Source organism: Falco peregrinus, chromosome 8, assembly GCF_023634155.1.
Source record: "Falco peregrinus isolate bFalPer1 chromosome 8, bFalPer1.pri, whole genome shotgun sequence".
Lineage (NCBI taxonomy): Eukaryota > Metazoa > Chordata > Aves > Falconiformes > Falconidae > Falco > Falco peregrinus.
The window spans coordinates 9,003,966-9,022,173 of record NC_073728.1 but is presented as its reverse complement, the minus strand read 5'-3'; the positions used below and the strand labels follow the sequence as shown (position 1 = coordinate 9,022,173).

The following is an 18,208-nucleotide window of genomic DNA, read 5'->3' as shown; positions in this document are numbered from 1 at the left end:
CCGTTGGCACGGTTAACCCCTTTTAAACAGGTATTTGCTCACTAATTTCCTTATTGTGGCTATGTGCATATGAAGATGTAAGAATAACCAGGATTGCTTAGTGTGGAAAGGAGACCGTTAAGATTAATGTGAAAGGTGTTAAGACACACAGATATGAGATGCTTGGTTTTGCCTTATATTCAATGAGATTGAAAGGGCATCAAACGGAAACAGGTAAAAGGCTTTTTCTCCTCCCAAAGTCGTAACTTGCCTATGGATTTAAATGTTCCTTGTGATGCAGCTGGGAGAAGTATTTTAAAAGAATACAGAAAATGCTTTATGTGTGTATGTATATATAAACTAATGTCTATTTGGTATCTGCTGAGCCTTTGAATAGGAAAAAACCCCACAACAACCCAACCCTCCAATGCTTTTGTACTTCATGCCTGTATTATCTGGCATATTGCTAGACCATCACCGTCCTAATCTGAAAGAGCCAAGTTATGATTTGACTGATAATGCTATACAGTATATGACACGACTATCTGGTGCCTGAATTAATTGACTCTTAGGATAAAAGTGTCCTTGCTTCCCCTTCTTCCTCAGATAAATAAGTCAAAGGTACTGTTTAGTCCTGTAGCCTTTGAATACTTTGGTAAATGAAAATCACTTGCTTTGCATATTGAAACCCAGCTAATTTGCAAAGAAGTTTCTAGGATGATGTTTAAGAAGAAAAATGCCTTCATATCTTTTTTTCCCCCTCTTTTCATTTGTGAATTTATTCTAGAAAGCAAGAAAGATATTTTATTCCTGATTGATGGCTCAGCTAACCTCTTGGGTAGCTTTCCTGCTGTCCGGGACTTTGTACACAAAGTCATTTCTGACCTGAACGTGGGTCCCGATGCCACACGAGTAGCTGTAGCTCAGTTCAGTGACACCATCCAAGTTGAATTTGACTTTGCTGAACTGCCGTCTAAGCAAGACATGCTTCTCAAAGTGAAAAGGATGAAGATAAAAACCGGGAAGCAACTGAACATTGGAGCTGCACTAGATGAAGCTATAAGGAGGTTGTTTGTGAAGGAAGCTGGAAGCAGGATCGAAGAAGGGGTTCCTCAGTTTTTGGTCCTCCTTGTTGCTGGGAGATCAACGGATGATGCGGAGCAACCCTCAGATGCTCTGAAGCAAGCTGGAGTTGTGACCTTTGCTATCAAAGCAAAAAATGCCGACTCTGCAGAGCTGGAAAGGATCGTTTACGCCCCACAATTCATTCTGAACGTCGACTCCCTCCCTCGGATTTCAGAGCTTCAGCCAAACATAGTCAACCTGTTGAAAACTATCCAGCTTCAGCCAACAGGTACAGGGACCCCTGGGGTTTCCAAGAGGCTGAAAGACATCACTTACATGCCCCTCTCCATTTGGTAACTGGGGCAATTGGGTCTGGTGATGTTTAAAGTGATTATGTAGAACTTGCTATTGTACTTGGATTTTCCTCTGATCAGACCCTGATCCAGCAAAGCATTAAGGTCCAAACTGAATTTTAAAGATGAGTAAGGAAAAAGCCTTTTGTTCAGCTGCAAGGGCTGCAGTAGGTGCTGTTACCAGTGTGCAAAACATGGTACAAACCTGAAATAACAGAGAGTTGTTGCCCCAGAGATCTTGCATAAATTGATGTGCAATGCTGGGCAAGGGCTAGAAGAAGAAAATCAAAGCTTGTCTTGATTTCTCTTTCCATCCTCCTTTTTCTGGAGGAGTGGTAGGGAGTAAGGAGAACTGCAGCGCACTGGATTCGCTTTTGCTCCGTTATTTCTTACAGGATATGATGGCAGTTTATACATTTTGTACCTGTGCACCAACAAATTAGATGCTCTTGACTCGGTTACAGTTACAAGCTCAGTAGATGTGTACGGATTAATTGAAGAATAATAAAAAAATCATAAAAAGAATCACACAACCACAATTACAAATTCACACTGCGATACTGGAAATGATATATGTCCAGCTGTGTGATTTCCTGAGGCAGACCTAATCTGAGAATTAATGTGTCTCCCAACAGCAGGTGGGGGCTAGGAAAAGTATAATAACATCCGTGCCATCTCTTTGTAAAAGTCCTGGGCAGATGGACTTAGAATCATAGAAACATAAAAAAGAAATAGGGCTGGAAGGGATCTCAGGGTGCCATCTACTACATACCTTTGTCCCCAACAGGATCTTCTTGTCTAGAACAGCTGGAATTTGTCTAATCTGTTCTGAAAACCCTCTGATGGAGGAGATTTCCCAGCCTCCATAATCAATCTGTTCAGTTGCTTTTACCTGTATCAATAGATATTTTTCCTGAATGTCAGACCTCTGCCTTCCTAGTCATAGTTTATGCCTTTCACATCTCCTTTAACTCAAGGACACAGATGTCAGTTCATTCCCATGTTTTGTGTGACACCCTTTCATTTTCTTTGTTTGCTATGTATGTCTTGTCTTGTTCCTCTTGCCACCAGCTGCCTATGCAGCTCATTCCCATTTTTCCTTGTAGGTCTTGTAGATTTTCTACCTTTTCACCCTTGTCTCTCTGACATCAGCCTGCTCCAAATGACCAGAGTGCAACAATGGTGTCACCTGATCACCTTTTACTCCATCATTTTCATGTGGAGTCATTGCCCTTCCCATATTTGTGCAGCTTCTACCTCAACATAGACTAATGCAACTAGTGCTCTTGAACTGCACCCTCCCTTTTCAAACCATTTCTGTCTTGTCAAGACCATTTTCAATCCCTTTGACCATCGAGCACTGTGAATAATTGTGCTAATTGCTCACAAATAGCTGCATCCACCTACTTTTCAAGAAATTCTTGGCTAAAAGAGAACCCCCTCATAACAGTGTCCTATTTATTTCCTCTTTATCTGCTACCCAGAAACTTTTGACAGGACTGTTCCCCTGCTTCTTAACTTAAGAGGAGGTGTATGAAACTGGGATACACCAGGCAATGTCCGCTCCCTCTTCCTACCTGTATTGCTCAACACAAACTATATTAATATTCCAGTCCTGTGCATTAACCCACCAAGTTTCCAACATTCCTCTTAAATAATAAACTTGATCTGAAGTCTGCGTTAAGACTTCAGCTGCCCTTGTTAACTCTTTATATGTCTAGCATTCATAAGCAGGTATTTAAGATTTTTTTTCAGAGGGACCGATCATACTGTTGCTTGTCACACTTGATCCTGCTATAAACAAGCCAACAGCACTTTTGAGGATGTTGTCCATCAGTTTCTGTGTTTGAGAGGCAGTGATGTTTTCTGCTTAGCTGAGCCAAACCTTTGCAATTCTGTTAGTCAAAAGCAGAACACGTCAACAGTTCGCTGATCTTTGACATTTCACGGTCTTGTTCTTTTTAAAAAAGAACGTTTGGTCACAATTAGGTTTTTTTTTTTTGCTTGAAGTTAGTAAAAAAAATAATCAATGTCTAGCATCTTAGAAAAGCATTTCAGAGTTTTCAGTTGGATGTCCTTTCTAATAAATTCTTATTTTGTATGAGCGTGTGCAGGATTATTTATTTCTAAGTTCAGTGATGCCTCAGAGAAGTTTTTCTCTCTCTTCACCAACTCCTTCTAAGCACCCTCTCTGCAGTATGCTATTTCATTCAGAAACTCAGTTTTCTCTGGGAGAAAAAGATCCCTGATGCCCCAGACTCCTGTTCATATTGCAAAGCCATGTGCCAGCTCCCAGCCACCTTGGGAGCACATGGCTTCTCCCAGCCTCAGGTAGGAGATGGCACCTGGAGTGCTTGGCACCCTATTTCCTATGGGTCTATGATTCTATGACTTGGTGGGTAAGGCACGGCACACGTTGCACTGCGGTTTCCACCGACTTCCACCCATCTGCCTCTTCGCCAGGGATTGCATCTGATGGCAAAGGAACCGAGCCACCCATCCTGATACCTCGCTTTCCCCTCCCCGAGCTTTTGTACTCCTTCGGTTCAATGTATGCGGAGCCTAATAATCACTGCAAAAGAGAATCTCACTTATTCCCCCCTTCCCCTACTTGTCTCAAACAGTAGTTGAGAGAGGTGAGAAGAAGGATGTAGTGTTTCTAATCGATGGCTCGGATGGTGTCAGAAGAGGCTTCCCACTACTGAAGACCTTTGTCCAAAGAGTTGTTGAAAGCCTGGATATCGGTCGTGACAAGGTCCGTGTCGCCGTCGCACAGTACAGCAATGTCATACAACCCGAGTTCTTACTCGACACCCATGAAGACAAAGCAGATCTCATCAGCGCCATCCAGGAGCTGAAGGTTATGGGAGGATCTCCTCTGAACACTGGAGCAGCCCTCGACTATCTCATCAAGAATGTGTTCACGGTGTCTAGCGGCAGCAGGATAGCGGAAGGTGTCCCGCAGTTCCTGATTCTGCTGACCGCTGACCGGTCCCAGGATGATGTGAGGAGGCCCTCAGTGGTCCTGAAGACGAGTGGCACGGTGCCCTTTGGCATTGGGATTGGGAATGCTGACCTCACAGAGCTGCAGACGATCTCCTTCCTCCCAGATTTTGCTATCTCTGTGCCTGACTTCAGCCAGCTGGATACAGTGCAGCAGGTCGTCTCGAACAGAGTCATCCGGCTGACCAAGAAAGAGATAGAGTCACTTGCCCCTGATCTGGTTTTTACATCACCCAGCCCAGGTGAGAAGATGTTTGTGTCTGCACACAGAGCCAGCGGCAAAATATGATGTTTAGTAACATCATGGTTGCAACACAAACTAAGAAAAGCAAAGATGGTCATGGCTAAGGCTCCAAGTCTGTCTTGGTCTCATTGTTGATGTACTTAGGGTTGGTAAGAGCTGTGTAATCAAGCTGAGCCACCTTTAAGCCCAGTCCCTCAAGGTGGTCCATGTTGTATCCACATGGAAGACCCACAAACTGAATGCTATGACCTTAATCTTATTTTAAGTTGAAGGATTTTAAGTCCATGCTATTCCTCCTGGAATGGAACTTGCGTCATTTAGATGCTACAGGGATGCCTTCACACCATTATAAATCAAGGTCAGCTTTCTGCTAAATGTAAGACCTGCTGATGCATCTTACATTTGCCACGCTTATTCGCTGGGGGAAGGGAAACTGGAAGTGGGCATCGGGAAAAGGATCGGTCTCACTTGAAATGAAATCCAGCCAGTGTATGTCTGGGATGAAGGGTACCCACCCCAGATCAGTCCCTTTGAAGTCCACCATCCTACTCTATTCATTCCCTTCAGAGCCAGACTGCTTTCCTCTATCCTCATGTATCAGCGTGATACTCGGCGATAATTCAGGCTCTGGCCTGAATTACCGCTGCAGAAAACATTTTATTAGGAAGCAAAAAGTCATCCTGGAAAGGCAGAAGCTGAGAGAATAATAGAACAGAAGCTTTTCTAGAGGACAAAGCCAAAGAAAGAGGGGTGGTTCTGAGTGTAAAATAACCCCAGGCTGCCTGGCAACCTGCCCTGAGTAAGGAGCATCACCAGGCTACGTTTCCTTGGGTAGAGATCCCACAAGGAATTATTGTTTCAGGTTTCACCTTCTCCCTCTTGCTTCCTTCGCTCTGGAAGTTGCTCTTCTTGCACTGCCTGGCGAAGTGCCTAGCAGACTGGTCCTGTCTCTGGGTTGAACCCAGAGCTGCCTGCTGGAGCTCCCAATAGGTATCACAGGGAACAAAATGACGAGCATCCTCCCCATGGCTAAAGGCATGGGCCAGTGATGTAGGTGATGAGCTTAGCTGCTCTCCATAAGCAATGCCCAATGCATCTTCTGACCGCTGCCTTCTTTCCTGCAGCGGGTGTGAAGAGGGACGTCGTGTTCATGGTTGATGGCTCCCGCTATGCCGCCCAGGAGTTCTACCTCATCCGTGATCTCATTGAGAGGATAGTGAACAACTTGGATGTGGGCTTTGACACCACCAGGATTTCGGTGATCCAATTCAGTGAGCATCCCCACGTGGAGTTCCTGCTCAATGCCCACTCCACCAAGGATGAGGTGCAGAGTGCCGTGAGACGGCTGCGGCCACAGGGTGGCCAGCAGGTGAACGTGGGGGAGGCCCTTGAGTTTGTGGCAAAGACCATCTTCACCCGACCCTCTGGGAGCCGCATAGAGGAAGGTGTCCCTCAGTTTTTGGTCATCCTTTCCTCCCGCAAGTCCGATGATGACTTAGAGTATCCATCACTCCAAGTCAAACAAGTGGGGGTGGCACCTATGGTGGTAGCAAAGAATGTGGAGCCTGAGGAGATGGTGCAGATTGCTCTTAGTCCTGATTATGTATTCCAAGTCTCCAGCTTCCAGGAACTGCCCAGCCTCGAGCAGAAGCTGCTGACTCCTATTGAAACCCTGACTGGGGACCAAATCAGACGGCTGCTGGGAGATGTGCAACCCCCCGTAGGTAAGGCTCTGTCAATACCAGCTGTCTCTGGGTTGCTGTTCAAGTAAATGTTGCCCAAATGTGTAAATAACTTTCCATCCCACCTTTGTAAACCAAGGTTTTCCTTAGTTAAAAAAAAAACATGTACAGTTTTAGAAGGAAACTTTTAGGTATGTGGAATTTCTACTTATGCACCTAAATACATTATAACATGATTTTCAGGTCAAGTACCTAAATACATTACCTATTTTGATTTTCAAGTCAAATACTGCAATGTGTATAATTACCTATTCCAAATTTAGCAGCTTTCTAGGAGAGACATAAATCTGGGGCAAAATGAAGCTGGAAACATTGACTAATCCAGAGTAGAGTGGTAATGAATGAAACCGATAAGGCTCTGAGTAATGCATGCTTCAAATATTAGTCAGGCTGTTAACACGCAGATGCACACTTACACACAAGCCCTTTTGAGAGGCTCCCTGCAGCACTATGCCTGAAGTTGGATAAAATATGCCACACAGTTTTACATCACATGAGAGGAGATAGCACAGAAATCCTCCAGCAAAGCTTAAGCAAAGGCTTGGCACAAAATATCCTCTCTTCTTGCTTCCCTGCAGATACTTCTGGTGATGAAAAGGATGTAGTCTTCCTCATTGACAGCTCTGACAGCGTTAGACCCGATGGGCTTGCTCACATTCGGGATTTCATCAGCAGAATTGTCCAGCAGCTGGATGTTGGGCCAAACAAAGTGCGAATCGGCGTGGTGCAGTTCAGCAATAACGTCTTCCCTGAGTTCTACCTGAAGACCCACAAGTCCAAAAACGCTGTCCTGCAAGCCATCCGCCGCTTGAGGCTTAGAGGGGGTTCCCCCGTGAATGCTGGCAAAGCCCTAGACTACGTGGTGAAGAACTACTTTATCAAGTCTGCAGGGAGCAGGATAGAAGATGGAGTGCCCCAACACCTAGTCGTCATTCTTGGAGACCGCTCCCAGGATGATGTGAACAGGCCTGCTAATGTGATCACTTCAACAAGCATTAAACCCCTGGGTGTCGGAGCCAGAAACGTGGACAGGGACCAGCTGCAGGTCATCACCAATGATCCCGAACGTGTGCTTGTGGTACAAGACTTCACAGGACTCCCGACTTTAGAAAAGAAGGTGCAGAGTATTCTTGAAGAGCTTCCAATACCAACAACAGAAACCCCTGTATACCCAGGACCTGGTAAGGCTGCTATTCATCCTGTAGACTTTTCTGGACAGAACACAGATAGAATTTGTATAATGTGAAAATGATTCGGTAATAACACCTTCCGATGTCCAGCCCTTTGGTCACATCGATTTAACACTTTGAAGAAGATTTTGTTGAGCGTAGGAAAGAATAGAATTAGACTTGAAATGAGATGAGAGTGTCTATCACAAAAGGAAGTAATGTTGTATGAAGTGTAGTAAGTGTTGCACAAACCCTTTCTTCTTGTACGGATGTAAAATCATGCCAAAGACCGACGAAACTATAAAGGTAGGAAGCAGAGGGAAGCACAAAGCTACTTCACAAAGCATCTTAAATATTATAGATGCCACAAGCAATTAACAACTGTCTTTTCTTTGTAATCTTTTCAGGAGGTAAAAAGCAGGCTGACATTGTGTTTTTGCTGGATGGCTCCATCAATCTGGGGAGAGATAACTTCCAAGAAGTTCTTCAGTTTGTCTACTCTGTGGTGGATGCCATTTATAGAGATGGTGACTCTATCCAGGTAGGACTGGCCCAGTACAACTCAGATGTCACCGATGAGTTTTTCCTCAAGGACTACTCCACCAAACCTCAGATTTTAGATGCCATCAACAAAGTCATCTACAAAGGCGGCCGCGTGGCAAACACTGGCACAGCTATTAGGCATATCCAGGCAAACCACTTTGTGAAAGAGGCCGGCAGCCGAATCGACCAGAGGGTGCCCCAGATCGCCTTCATCGTCACGGGTGGGAAGTCCTCAGATGACGGGCCGAGCGCCTCCTCAGAAATCGCCCAGAAAGGCGTCAAGGTATTCGCAGTTGGCGTGAAGAACATCGACCTGAAGGAAGTCAGCAGGCTGGCCAGCGAGAGTGCTACGAGTTTCAGAGCGTCCACAGCCCAGGAGCTGTCTGAGCTGAATGAGCAGGTCCTGGTTACGCTGGAGGCTGCTATGGAGGAGAAATTGTGCCTGGGACCAACAGATGTTATGAGAGGTAAGAGTGATCATTTCATAATGTGCTCAGGTCATTCCTGAAGGTGGCTTTTAATATCCAATGTGTTTTGGCGGACTGTATTGCCTATAGCCTGAGGCGCAGCATGGGCTCAGACCTCCTCCATGAGTGTGGTGGTAGGCTGAAAACCTTTGGTACAAGACGTGCCTGTTGGTGTGCTTCAGCACATGTATGGCTGGTGTGCCATCACTGCAGAGGTACCATCATGGTGGAATGATTTCTGATATGACAATTAGGCACTGAGTCATTGGCCTCCTACCACCACACTGGAGTGGCTCCTTTATTTAGCTGCCTTTGGACTAAGTCTCACTACCTTCCTCCCCAGATGCACAGGGACACGATGCCAGTTTCATGTTGGCACACCAACTGATTTAGTGCTAAAGCCAAAAGCGATGGTCCTTGTTTTGCCCACTGTGGTTATAACAAGCCAATTGAACTTCTTGGCTGTTCAGTCCCTGGCATGCTGGAAATCAGTATTTCTCTTGCTGGATCATCCAGGGTGCCCACTTGACCTCGTGACAAGTATATAAGAAAACGCTAGGGCATGAGTGGTTGTAGTTTAAGGTAAAATTGCCTTAAGAAGGAATCCCACGCTTTGGCTACTTCAGAAGCCAAGCGAGGGGAATTGGGGTGAGTAAGCGAGCTGGTATTGCTGTCGGACCAGACTCCCAGCAGCTGGTTTAACTTACTACAGCACAGCCAGTCCTACTCCCAGCACAATTAACTGCAGCTCAGCTCTCTGGCTTTTGAGCGGAGGCGTCTCCCAAACCTCTGGAGAAGCTGAAGGAGAGCCACAGCATCCCTGAGCTGAGCAGCAGCTCCACCCGAGATAAAAAACTGAATGCAGGGAAAAGTGAACCTGAACTACTGCTGGTGGTAAGTGTGAGTGCTTCCCGAGTTCAGCACCAGTGTGATTAACATCAAAGAAAACTCAAACATCTCCCTCTAAGAAAGCCTGTGTAGGCACAGGAGATGTTAAATCCAGACAAAAGGCCCCCCGCATCCTGATTTCCCTGTGCTCCAGACCAATGGGCAGCTCGATGGCTGCAGGGTGGCTCCAAGCCCATGCTCAATATTCCTGCAGAAATGCAGACCGTGCATCACTTTGTTAGCTCAGGCTGAGCAACTTCAGTGCCTCTTTCTGCCCTAATTCCCAGCTATCCCATATAATCCTAGCTACCTCTTTCAGGGACTTGAGATCTGTCACCTGGTTGTCACCTCCCTCAAAATCCCCATGACTGGAGGATGGTCACTTCAAGCACAGGCAGAAGGTTCATGCAGGCTGTGCAAGCACTGACGGGTTTTCACACAGTGGAGGGAATGGAGCAGTCTTGGCTGCCTAAGAAAAATGCAAATGTCTGTTGGACTTGATTTAGTCAACTCCTCCCAGCGCTAAGCAACAATTGCACAGGAGAAAAATCTAGAATTAATAGAATGCAGGTTTTCCAAGGTTATCATTGCTATGATGAAAAGTAGTAGAAGGCATTTGTGTATCAAATGGTAGCAGTTCTTGACATAGAGTGTCTTCTCTAGTGATTAACAGAATAATTAGGAAAGTCATTACTTGAAAAGCAGTTGTACTGTTCAGCAGTGACACTCTCCTCTCTTTTTGCATTTCCCTTTCAGATTGTGACTTAGATGTGATACTTGGCTTTGATGTCACCGATGTTGGGCCCGGCCAAAATATATTCAGTTCCCAGAGAGGTCTGGAGTCCAGAGTCGAGTCCGTGCTGAACAGAATAACACAGATGCAGAAGATCAGCTGCACTGGCAACCAGGCGCCCAACGTCAGGGTAGCCATCATGGCCCAGGCTCGGGGCGGACCCGTGGAGGGACTGGACTTCTCAGAGTACCAGCCTGAGCTCTTCGAGAAGTTTCAGGGCATGCGCTCCCGAGGGCCCTATTTCCTCACGGCAGATACTCTGAGGTCCTACTTGAAAAAATTCAGATCCGCGTCCCCCAGCAGCACCAAGGTAAGTCAAAACCAAGGCCACTGGGATGGTGTTGGCCAGGCAAGCTGATTTCTGATGTATTTTAGGTGGTAAAGCAATTGTAAATCAATAATAATTTAAAAACCCATGAAATACATTTATTCATTATAAATGTGGTCACTTAAGCCCGACATGTTTCCTGTGCTCTCCCTGCATTGTCAGGGTCCTGTCCTGACAAGTGGTGAGCATCGCTGCAGCCAGTATCCATGAGCACTGCTTGGCTGCAAACTACTGCTTCCCAGGTATTTCCCTGTTTGTGCTTTAGCAACAAACACCTGGCACAAAAACGCAAAGCTTCACATCCCGGAGAGGATGCAGCAATTGCCCATCTCCTCCCAGACCGAGTGTCCCTTCAGGTTGTACATTGATTGTGTTTCATACTTGAAACTTGGGTCCTGACAGAAATTTGTTTCTCTTCCAGGTCATAATCCATTTTACTGATGGTGCAGATGACTCAATAGATCAGCTGGAGGCTGCTTCATCTGCTTTGCATACAGAAGGTAACTTTTTTACTCTTCAAGGCAGTGATTACAGCCCATGTTAACATGTGGCACATTTTACCTCCATTTCTCACCAAGCCACCAGCTTTTGATAGTAATGAATTTGGATTTCATGATTTCACATGCACTTGCTGTCCTTCGTTGCCTTCCTGTGATAATTAGTCGCCTGCTGGCACCTGAGCTGCGGGTAGCTTGCACTGAATGTGCTTGAAGTTGATTGTTCTTGATTGAATAATCTCTGTTTGCAATCAAAGAGATGGATAATGACCCATCCTTACAGGGGAGGGTGTACAGGTTCTGCAGAGCATCTCACCCCATCACACAGCCCCTTCTGCTTCCCCCCCATATCTCAGGTGTCAACGCTCTCATCTTCATCGGGCTGGACCGAGTGAGCAATTTTGACAGAGTGATGAAGCTGGAGTTTGGTCGTGGGTTCACCTACAACAGACCACTCAGAGTTAATCTGCTGGACTTGGATTTCGAGCTGGCAGAGCAGCTCGTAAGTAACTTGGCACAGGCAGCACTGCCTTGTAATGCTGGAGGAAAGCCGATGGCTGGATCTCCTGCGGGGCTGAACCACGGCTGAATTACACCCTCTTGGCTCTGGTTCTCTCCCCTCCCTACCTCACGTCAGCTCTTTTTACAGATGCCACAGCAAATAAGGTTAAGAGCAGATGATGGTGCTGTCTGGTCTCGTACCACTTCTGGAGAAGTCCTGTTCCAGCTGAGGCGACAGTGCATGGGATTAGGTCGAATGGGATGGGATAAGATGCCATCAAAAGCTGCCGTGCTAAAAAGCCTGCCCTCTGCCTATATTTATACTGCTGGTTTTTTTAACCTTATGGGTAATGCACTGTCATGCCTTGTCAGTGCTAAATCTCTTGCAGAAGCACTGCTTTCTAGGTTTCTTTCCCTGAGTTGACACACTGCCTGTATTTCAGACATGCTTTTAACAGATGGAGGAGTTATCCTTTCTTCTTCATAGATTTACTTCCCTCTCAAGTTCATTCAGATAATGAGCTATCAGCCTCGGCGTGTCCACATCCTCCCGACTTCACATCTGCTACCAACATTGCTGAGCTCCTTTTCCAGTATATTTAATAAGATTGGGCTTAACCACTGATCCCTGTCGTAACCTCGCTGGGCCCTTCTCCACAAATCAAAGGGCAACCGCTTGGGAGCAAACCTTGGGTTTTGGGATAAGGGCTAGTCTACAGCCCATCCCCAAGTAATTGGGTTGCCTAGGAAAATCCTTTCAAAATGTAAATGTGCAAAGCTCGCAGGAAACGTTTGCAGCCAGCAATGTACTTGAATGTACTTGGCAAAGAAGATGATTTATAGTTTTTTTCAAAGAAAGTGATTATTTTATTCCTTCTGTTGGATGATGCAAAACCAAGCTGTGATTTCTCTGAATCCATATCTTTTTTTTTCTTTTTCTTTTCCTTCTTTTGCTGTGTGCTCACAAATTGTTCTCAGCCTGCGGGCTGTGAGCTACTCGTTGCAATGACTTTCTCATGGCCTATTCCACATCCTGGATGTGTTTCTTTAGAGATGAGATTGCCCTCCTCAGTGACAGCGCTCTGGGGACTGATCTATTAAATGCCCTCTGAATTCTGCCCCATGCAGTTCCCATTTAAACCCTTGCCTCTGATGCCCAAAAGATAACATTGCCTGCTGCTTCTTAACTATGCAACCTAACCAGTCTGCCAACACACACCTCCTCCACCTGCTCCCGTGGGTGTTTCAAGGCAGAGAGACCCTAAAGAGCTGCCAGCCCGACGTTATGCCTGGCACAGGAGCGATTGCACAGACGCGAGGGCTTGCAGGAGTTATGGCGCTGGGGCTCTGCCAGCTCTCTAACACCTTCCCGTTGTGCCACGTGTGTCTTGCTGCAGGACAACATCGCAGAGAGGACATGCTGCAAGGTGCCATGCAAGTGCTCGGGGCAGAGAGGGGACAGAGGTGTGCCAGGCCCCATAGGACCAAAGGTAGGTCCCTTCGCCTGTGGATGAAGGGTCCCTGTGCAAGGTCAGTGTCCACCATGGTGGTGATGGGAGGTGATGTGCAGGCTGCTCACACTGCAATGGGTCATGCTAACGGGGAGGTCATCCCCACTTATCCCCATTTTAAAACTGGCCCTGGGCGACACGCAGCAGTTAGAGCTGCTCTTCTTCCCTTTCCTCACAGCCTCTGTGTAAAACAACCAAGAGGGCAGGGATGAGTGGCTGGAAGGAGGAGGTGAAGTGTCTTGTGAAACGATTTAGGGGTGTCAAAGGGAGGCTTTTTTTCTCATTAACTTGTTTACACAGACGACTGAGCTGCTTTGTGCAAATCTAGGGAAATCTTGAACATCAATTTAGAGGGAGATCACAGAACTATGAAAGAAATGCAAAATCCTCTCTGTCTTCTAGGGTGCCACAGGTGATCTTGGCTATGGAGGTTATCCTGGTGATGAAGGAGGACCGGTGAGTGATTGCCCCTGCTCTGCATGGTAATGCTTAGATAAGGGACCTCACTACAGTGAAGTACTTGGAGGCTTTTTCACTAAATATTTTCTGCTGGGTATGTGGGTGTGAATCAGATGAGAGAGCAAGCAGAACTTTGTGTTTCCCCCATGTGAAGGCCCGAGTCATGAGGCCCAGCTGCTCCTGGGAGAAGGTCAGTAGGAAGCTCCTTGAGAGCTGAAGAAGGCATGATGGGCGGAATAACTCACGTTCTTTGATATGACCCAGCTCTGTGCAATTCCTGTAAGGCAGGTGGGAATGTTTGCAGCTGGTCCCAAACACCTGTGAGCAGCATAGGGTGACTATGAACACACTAAAAGCTCCAACTTCATTAAAGGTGCAGCCTATGCCAAAGTTATCCATACAAAATGCAGCTGAAAGGTTTGAATTAGTCCAAGAATGGGACCCAGAAGGGGTGTTTCTATCCATCAGTGACAGACAACATGAATCCCATGACTTCTTACTAGCACTGTTTCATCCAAACTCTTACTTCATGAATCCCACGTCACCCCTGGAATAAACAACTCCCCACACATCACGCCCAGGAGGTGAAGCCGAGGCCAAGGGGCTGGTGGTGCTCATCGCTTTTCCAATAGCACAGGCAGGGGCCAAATGCTGCTGTCAGTTATTGCACGCGATGCAATGTTTTCCTGGAGCGTTAAGGTCAAGATGGGATTACCCATCTCTGCAGAGCTCTGAGGGTTTCATCTTGTCATTTTATTCTTGAAGAAGTTTTATAAAGCTCTTTCATAGCTGAGAGTTTGGGAAGGATGTTTCTCAGTGATGAAGACTTGAAGTCGGTCTCTACGTGAGGAAGGTTGTAGGGAGATGGGGTAGCAGGGTGTTGACCTTTCAAAACTTGATACTCTCTTTGCTCCTGTGCTTCCAAACCACCTCCTGCGCTTACAGATGCATGCAGATAGCTGAAGAAACATGCTTAGCAGGCAAACCCTGACCATTGCATTTTCCCCTCCATGCAACAGGGCGAACGTGGACCACCAGGTGTGAACGGGACACAGGGTTTCCAGGGATGCCCTGGGCACAGAGGAACCAAGGTATGTGTGGAAGGAGCCTGCACAGAGCAGACCTAGAGTCCAGTTGCTGGGAGTCCACTGGGGGCAACCCCTGCTGCCTTAGGATGTCATGCAACAGCCACCAAGTCCACTCGAGTGGTGACGTCCACTTGGCCAAGCACCAAGGCTTTCAGCAGGTGTCATGGCTTTAGTGTTGCTATGAAGAGCAAAAGGGCAGCCCAGTGACCCAGGCGCAATCTGCAGACAAGGCTGATTTATTTTCTGCAGCCTTGCTCTAGGGGCAAGATGTGAGAAGAGTTGAATTTGTTCTTAACACCAAGCAGTGGCATGTGCGTGTCTTGGCCCCAGGGCTGGGACATGTGTGGATGGAAATCTGTGGGGACAAGGCTGAAAAGTGAGCCATGGCTGCTGTTTTAAAGAACCTTGAGCAAATTCTTCAAAAAAGGAGTCACGCCACCAGCCAGAAAAGGTGATGAAATGTATGATATTTATGGGAAATATTCAGCGATATTCAGGGGATATTTCCTACCATTTGCTCTGACCAACTGAATCCTCTGGCAGGGAGCACAGCAGTGCATGAACCAAGCCCATTAGCTGCAGCTGAGTTACTGAACCTCTTTAAAAAGCTGTCCAGCTTTGGACAAAGGCACCGAAACTGCCTCTGGGTTCATATAAAAGAGGGTGCAGGGAGAGAAGGAAGTCAATGGAGAAAGAGTTGTGGTTAAGAAGTAAGCTATTTTTTTGGATCAGCTGGATAAACCCCACGATGCACATATTTTATCTTGGCATGAGTGTTGAGGAGGCAGCTGAAGAAGATTGGCATAAGGCAAACAATGGACTGTCGAACCCTGGTGCAGCAAGCCCTGGCTGTCCTTCCCCAGTCCTGGCTCTGGGTCTGCCACCAAGGACAGACACCCCCCCCCCACCCCCCCACCCCCCCCCCACTGCTTCCCACGGTGATGAACTGGGCAAAAGCAGAGTAACTCCCTTTTCTGATCTCTTTAGGGTTCTCGGGGATTCCCAGGAGAAAAGGTATGGAACTATTTCCTCATGTCACGGTGCTGAGCGTGAGCATATAGACACATCTATATGTGGTATCCCCCCTCCTCATTCCCCTTTCCCTTGGTGAGCATTTGCCCTTCGCCTCTCTTCCACAGGGTGAACTGGGAGAAATGGGTCTGGATGGCATTGATGGAGAAGAGGTCAGTCATTTTAATTGTTTTTATAATGAGATGCTTCAGTGAAGCACCTGCGAAACACCTTGAAAGCAGCAAATATTCTAAAATATTTTTCTTTCTTAGGGAGACAAGGGCTTGCCTGGCTCCTCTGGAGAGAAGGGATACTCTGGCAGGAGGGTAGGCTTTTATCCGATTTATGATGGGGCTAAAGAATGGTGAAAAGGTGGATTTGATTCAGGGGAGGGTGAGAAGCCACCACGCTCCCCTTGGGGCTGAGGGGCCAGGCAGAGCTGGGTGGCAGCAAAGGTGCTTTCGGCAGGCAAGGGCTGCTCTCACTAACTCTCCGTCTCTTCCTGCAGGGTGATAAGGGAATTAAAGGCGAACGAGGAGAACGAGGTGACCGTGGGCTCCGCGGAGACCCGGTAAATATTGCTAAGGCATCTTCTTGATTTCCCACTCACTTTCCACCAGTCCTGGAGGTCATTAGCATGCACTCAGACTTACTAAATGCTGCTTGGTAGTGGCAGGTCCAGCAACTCGGAGATGACGTGTGGGAAACACACGCCTCTTGATACCAACCTGTCAATCACTGCTTCATTATATTAAAATTCCCCTTCCTCTTTTTTTGTCAATAGTATTATTTTTCAGTTGAAAAGCTGTGTCTGTCTGAAAACACCAATAATACGTTATCTAATTCAGTCAAAAAAAAACCCAGAAAAAACCCCAAACTTGGTTCTGCACTCTAGCAAAGCAGTTTATGATGTCTGACTTTCATGTCCCACTTGCACAGATGTTTCTCATTGCTCTGTTGCTTTCAGGGAGATTCAGGAGCTGATAATACTCAACGGGGATCCAGAGGCCCAAAGGGTGAAATTGGACCAATGGTAAAGTTTCTGTGCTGTCTTCTGTTGTTTTTTTGTTTTTTTTTACAATAAGATGGGACAGAGAAAGTAAGAAAAAAGGATGCTGCCAAAAAGGTGCAGGTTTCTTAAACTCATTGTGCCTTGTCAGATGGAGTATTTTTCCACTAGAAAATGTTGTTGGTTTGCACCCAAAACCTTCTCTGGGAAGAAGTGAGTTTAATGTTTTGTGTAAAAAGTGCTTTTTAAAAAATGTACTATTTTATAGTGCCTTTTGGGATACTGTCACTGAAAATAACTTTGTACTTGGAAATTAACATCATATGTTCTTGTGGGTCGTATACAAAAGCAGAGGACTGTTTAGATTATATCAAGTCTGAGTTTCCCGATTAACCTGAAAACCTTTGGAAAAAAAAAGCCCACACATTTTTGAAAATTTTAAACCCCATTTGTTTTCATATCAGCTCAGAATAAATATGTGTCTTAAAATGTCTGATGGCATTTCCCAAAGAATGGGAATGTCAGCTTGTGCTAGCTCAGAAACTTGATGGAAAGTCTCCGTGAGTTGTTAGAAGAGTTTCCACCGATGCAGGAATATCAAGGAACTCGTGTGAGAGCATGACAGGACCCCTTTTTTGAGAACGGAACCTATTTTCCCAGAGCCTGCTCATGTCAGGGTTCTCACTTGAATTTTGCTTTTCCCTCAGGGAGAGCCAGGACTGGTGGGGCTGGATGGCCAAGACGGTGGAGTTGGAAGGAAGGTGAGCTGCCAGACCCGCAGTCAGCGGGGGCTGAGCTTAGATTGACAATGACTTTTCCCCTCTTGCCTTCCCATGTATCTTGTTTCATAAGTGCCAGGAGTTCAACCTAAAAAACTCCAACCAACCCCCTCAAAAAACTCAAAAGGACAATACCTGGTGGTTTCCTGGCTTGCTGTATAGACTTTAAAGGTCTAATCCCCAAATTATTTACATGCAAGTAACTTGGTGCTTAGATCAGTGGAGTTACACCTGATTCACTCTGGTATATGCATCTGCATTTGGCTGCTGGTTTTTGAAAGGCAAAAACCAAACTGGAGCTGGAGTAGCTGGGATGCCTGGGGATACACTCCCTGCTGCTCTGCTGCTGTCTGTCCCTCGGGACACGTGGCCCAGGGTTTGTGGCATGCTCCTGCACATGGGAGGGAGCAACTCACCTATGTGGTAGAGGGTTGGGAGAAGTGAGGAAGGAGGAAACGTGCCAAAATTTTATTTGAGAGAGCTGGCCATATGGATTTCTCTCTCCCTCTCTCCTCAGTAGTTTAAGCTATTCAAGCATAATTTTGGACTAAAAGAAGTGGTGATACATGGATCTAACAGCAACAGAAAACGTGTGCTTACATATTTGAGTAACAAGTCTCATAATTTCTCTATTCACAGGGTATGACAGGACGAAGGGGACAGATAGGAATTAAGGTAAGTGGTGAGGGGAACAACCCCTGGGGCTCCTGCCACGCCACCGGCCAGGCAGCCACAGCATCCAGAGGGATGTGCCAAGAGGAGAGACATGCAGGCTTTGC

General features: G+C 46.5%; 1 protein-coding gene across 12 annotated transcripts in view; it reads left to right on the top strand.

Moving 5' to 3' along the window:
• The window catches only part of COL6A3 (collagen type VI alpha 3 chain), a 63,272-nt gene that overhangs the window by 24,025 nt on the left and 21,039 nt on the right, over positions 1-18,208 (top strand). For 10 of the 12 annotated variants that reach the window (XM_055811821.1, XM_055811820.1, XM_055811819.1 and 7 more), the window contains 18 exons: positions 767-1,333; positions 4,022-4,642; positions 5,769-6,368; positions 6,965-7,567; positions 7,963-8,565; positions 10,210-10,556; positions 10,996-11,074; positions 11,428-11,573; positions 12,970-13,062; positions 13,486-13,539; positions 14,562-14,633; positions 15,618-15,644; positions 15,770-15,814; positions 15,914-15,967; positions 16,150-16,212; positions 16,609-16,674; positions 17,358-17,411; positions 18,069-18,104. In XM_055811821.1, the coding sequence (XP_055667796.1) occupies positions 767-1,333; positions 4,022-4,642; positions 5,769-6,368; positions 6,965-7,567; positions 7,963-8,565; positions 10,210-10,556; positions 10,996-11,074; positions 11,428-11,573; positions 12,970-13,062; positions 13,486-13,539; positions 14,562-14,633; positions 15,618-15,644; positions 15,770-15,814; positions 15,914-15,967; positions 16,150-16,212; positions 16,609-16,674; positions 17,358-17,411; positions 18,069-18,104 (4,130 nt within the window). The remainder of the gene's footprint in view (positions 1-766; positions 1,334-4,021; positions 4,643-5,768; positions 6,369-6,964; positions 7,568-7,962; positions 8,566-10,209; positions 10,557-10,995; positions 11,075-11,427; positions 11,574-12,969; positions 13,063-13,485; positions 13,540-14,561; positions 14,634-15,617; positions 15,645-15,769; positions 15,815-15,913; positions 15,968-16,149; positions 16,213-16,608; positions 16,675-17,357; positions 17,412-18,068; positions 18,105-18,208) is intronic. The other 2 variants (XM_055811825.1, XM_055811826.1) reach the window with 1 other exon arrangement.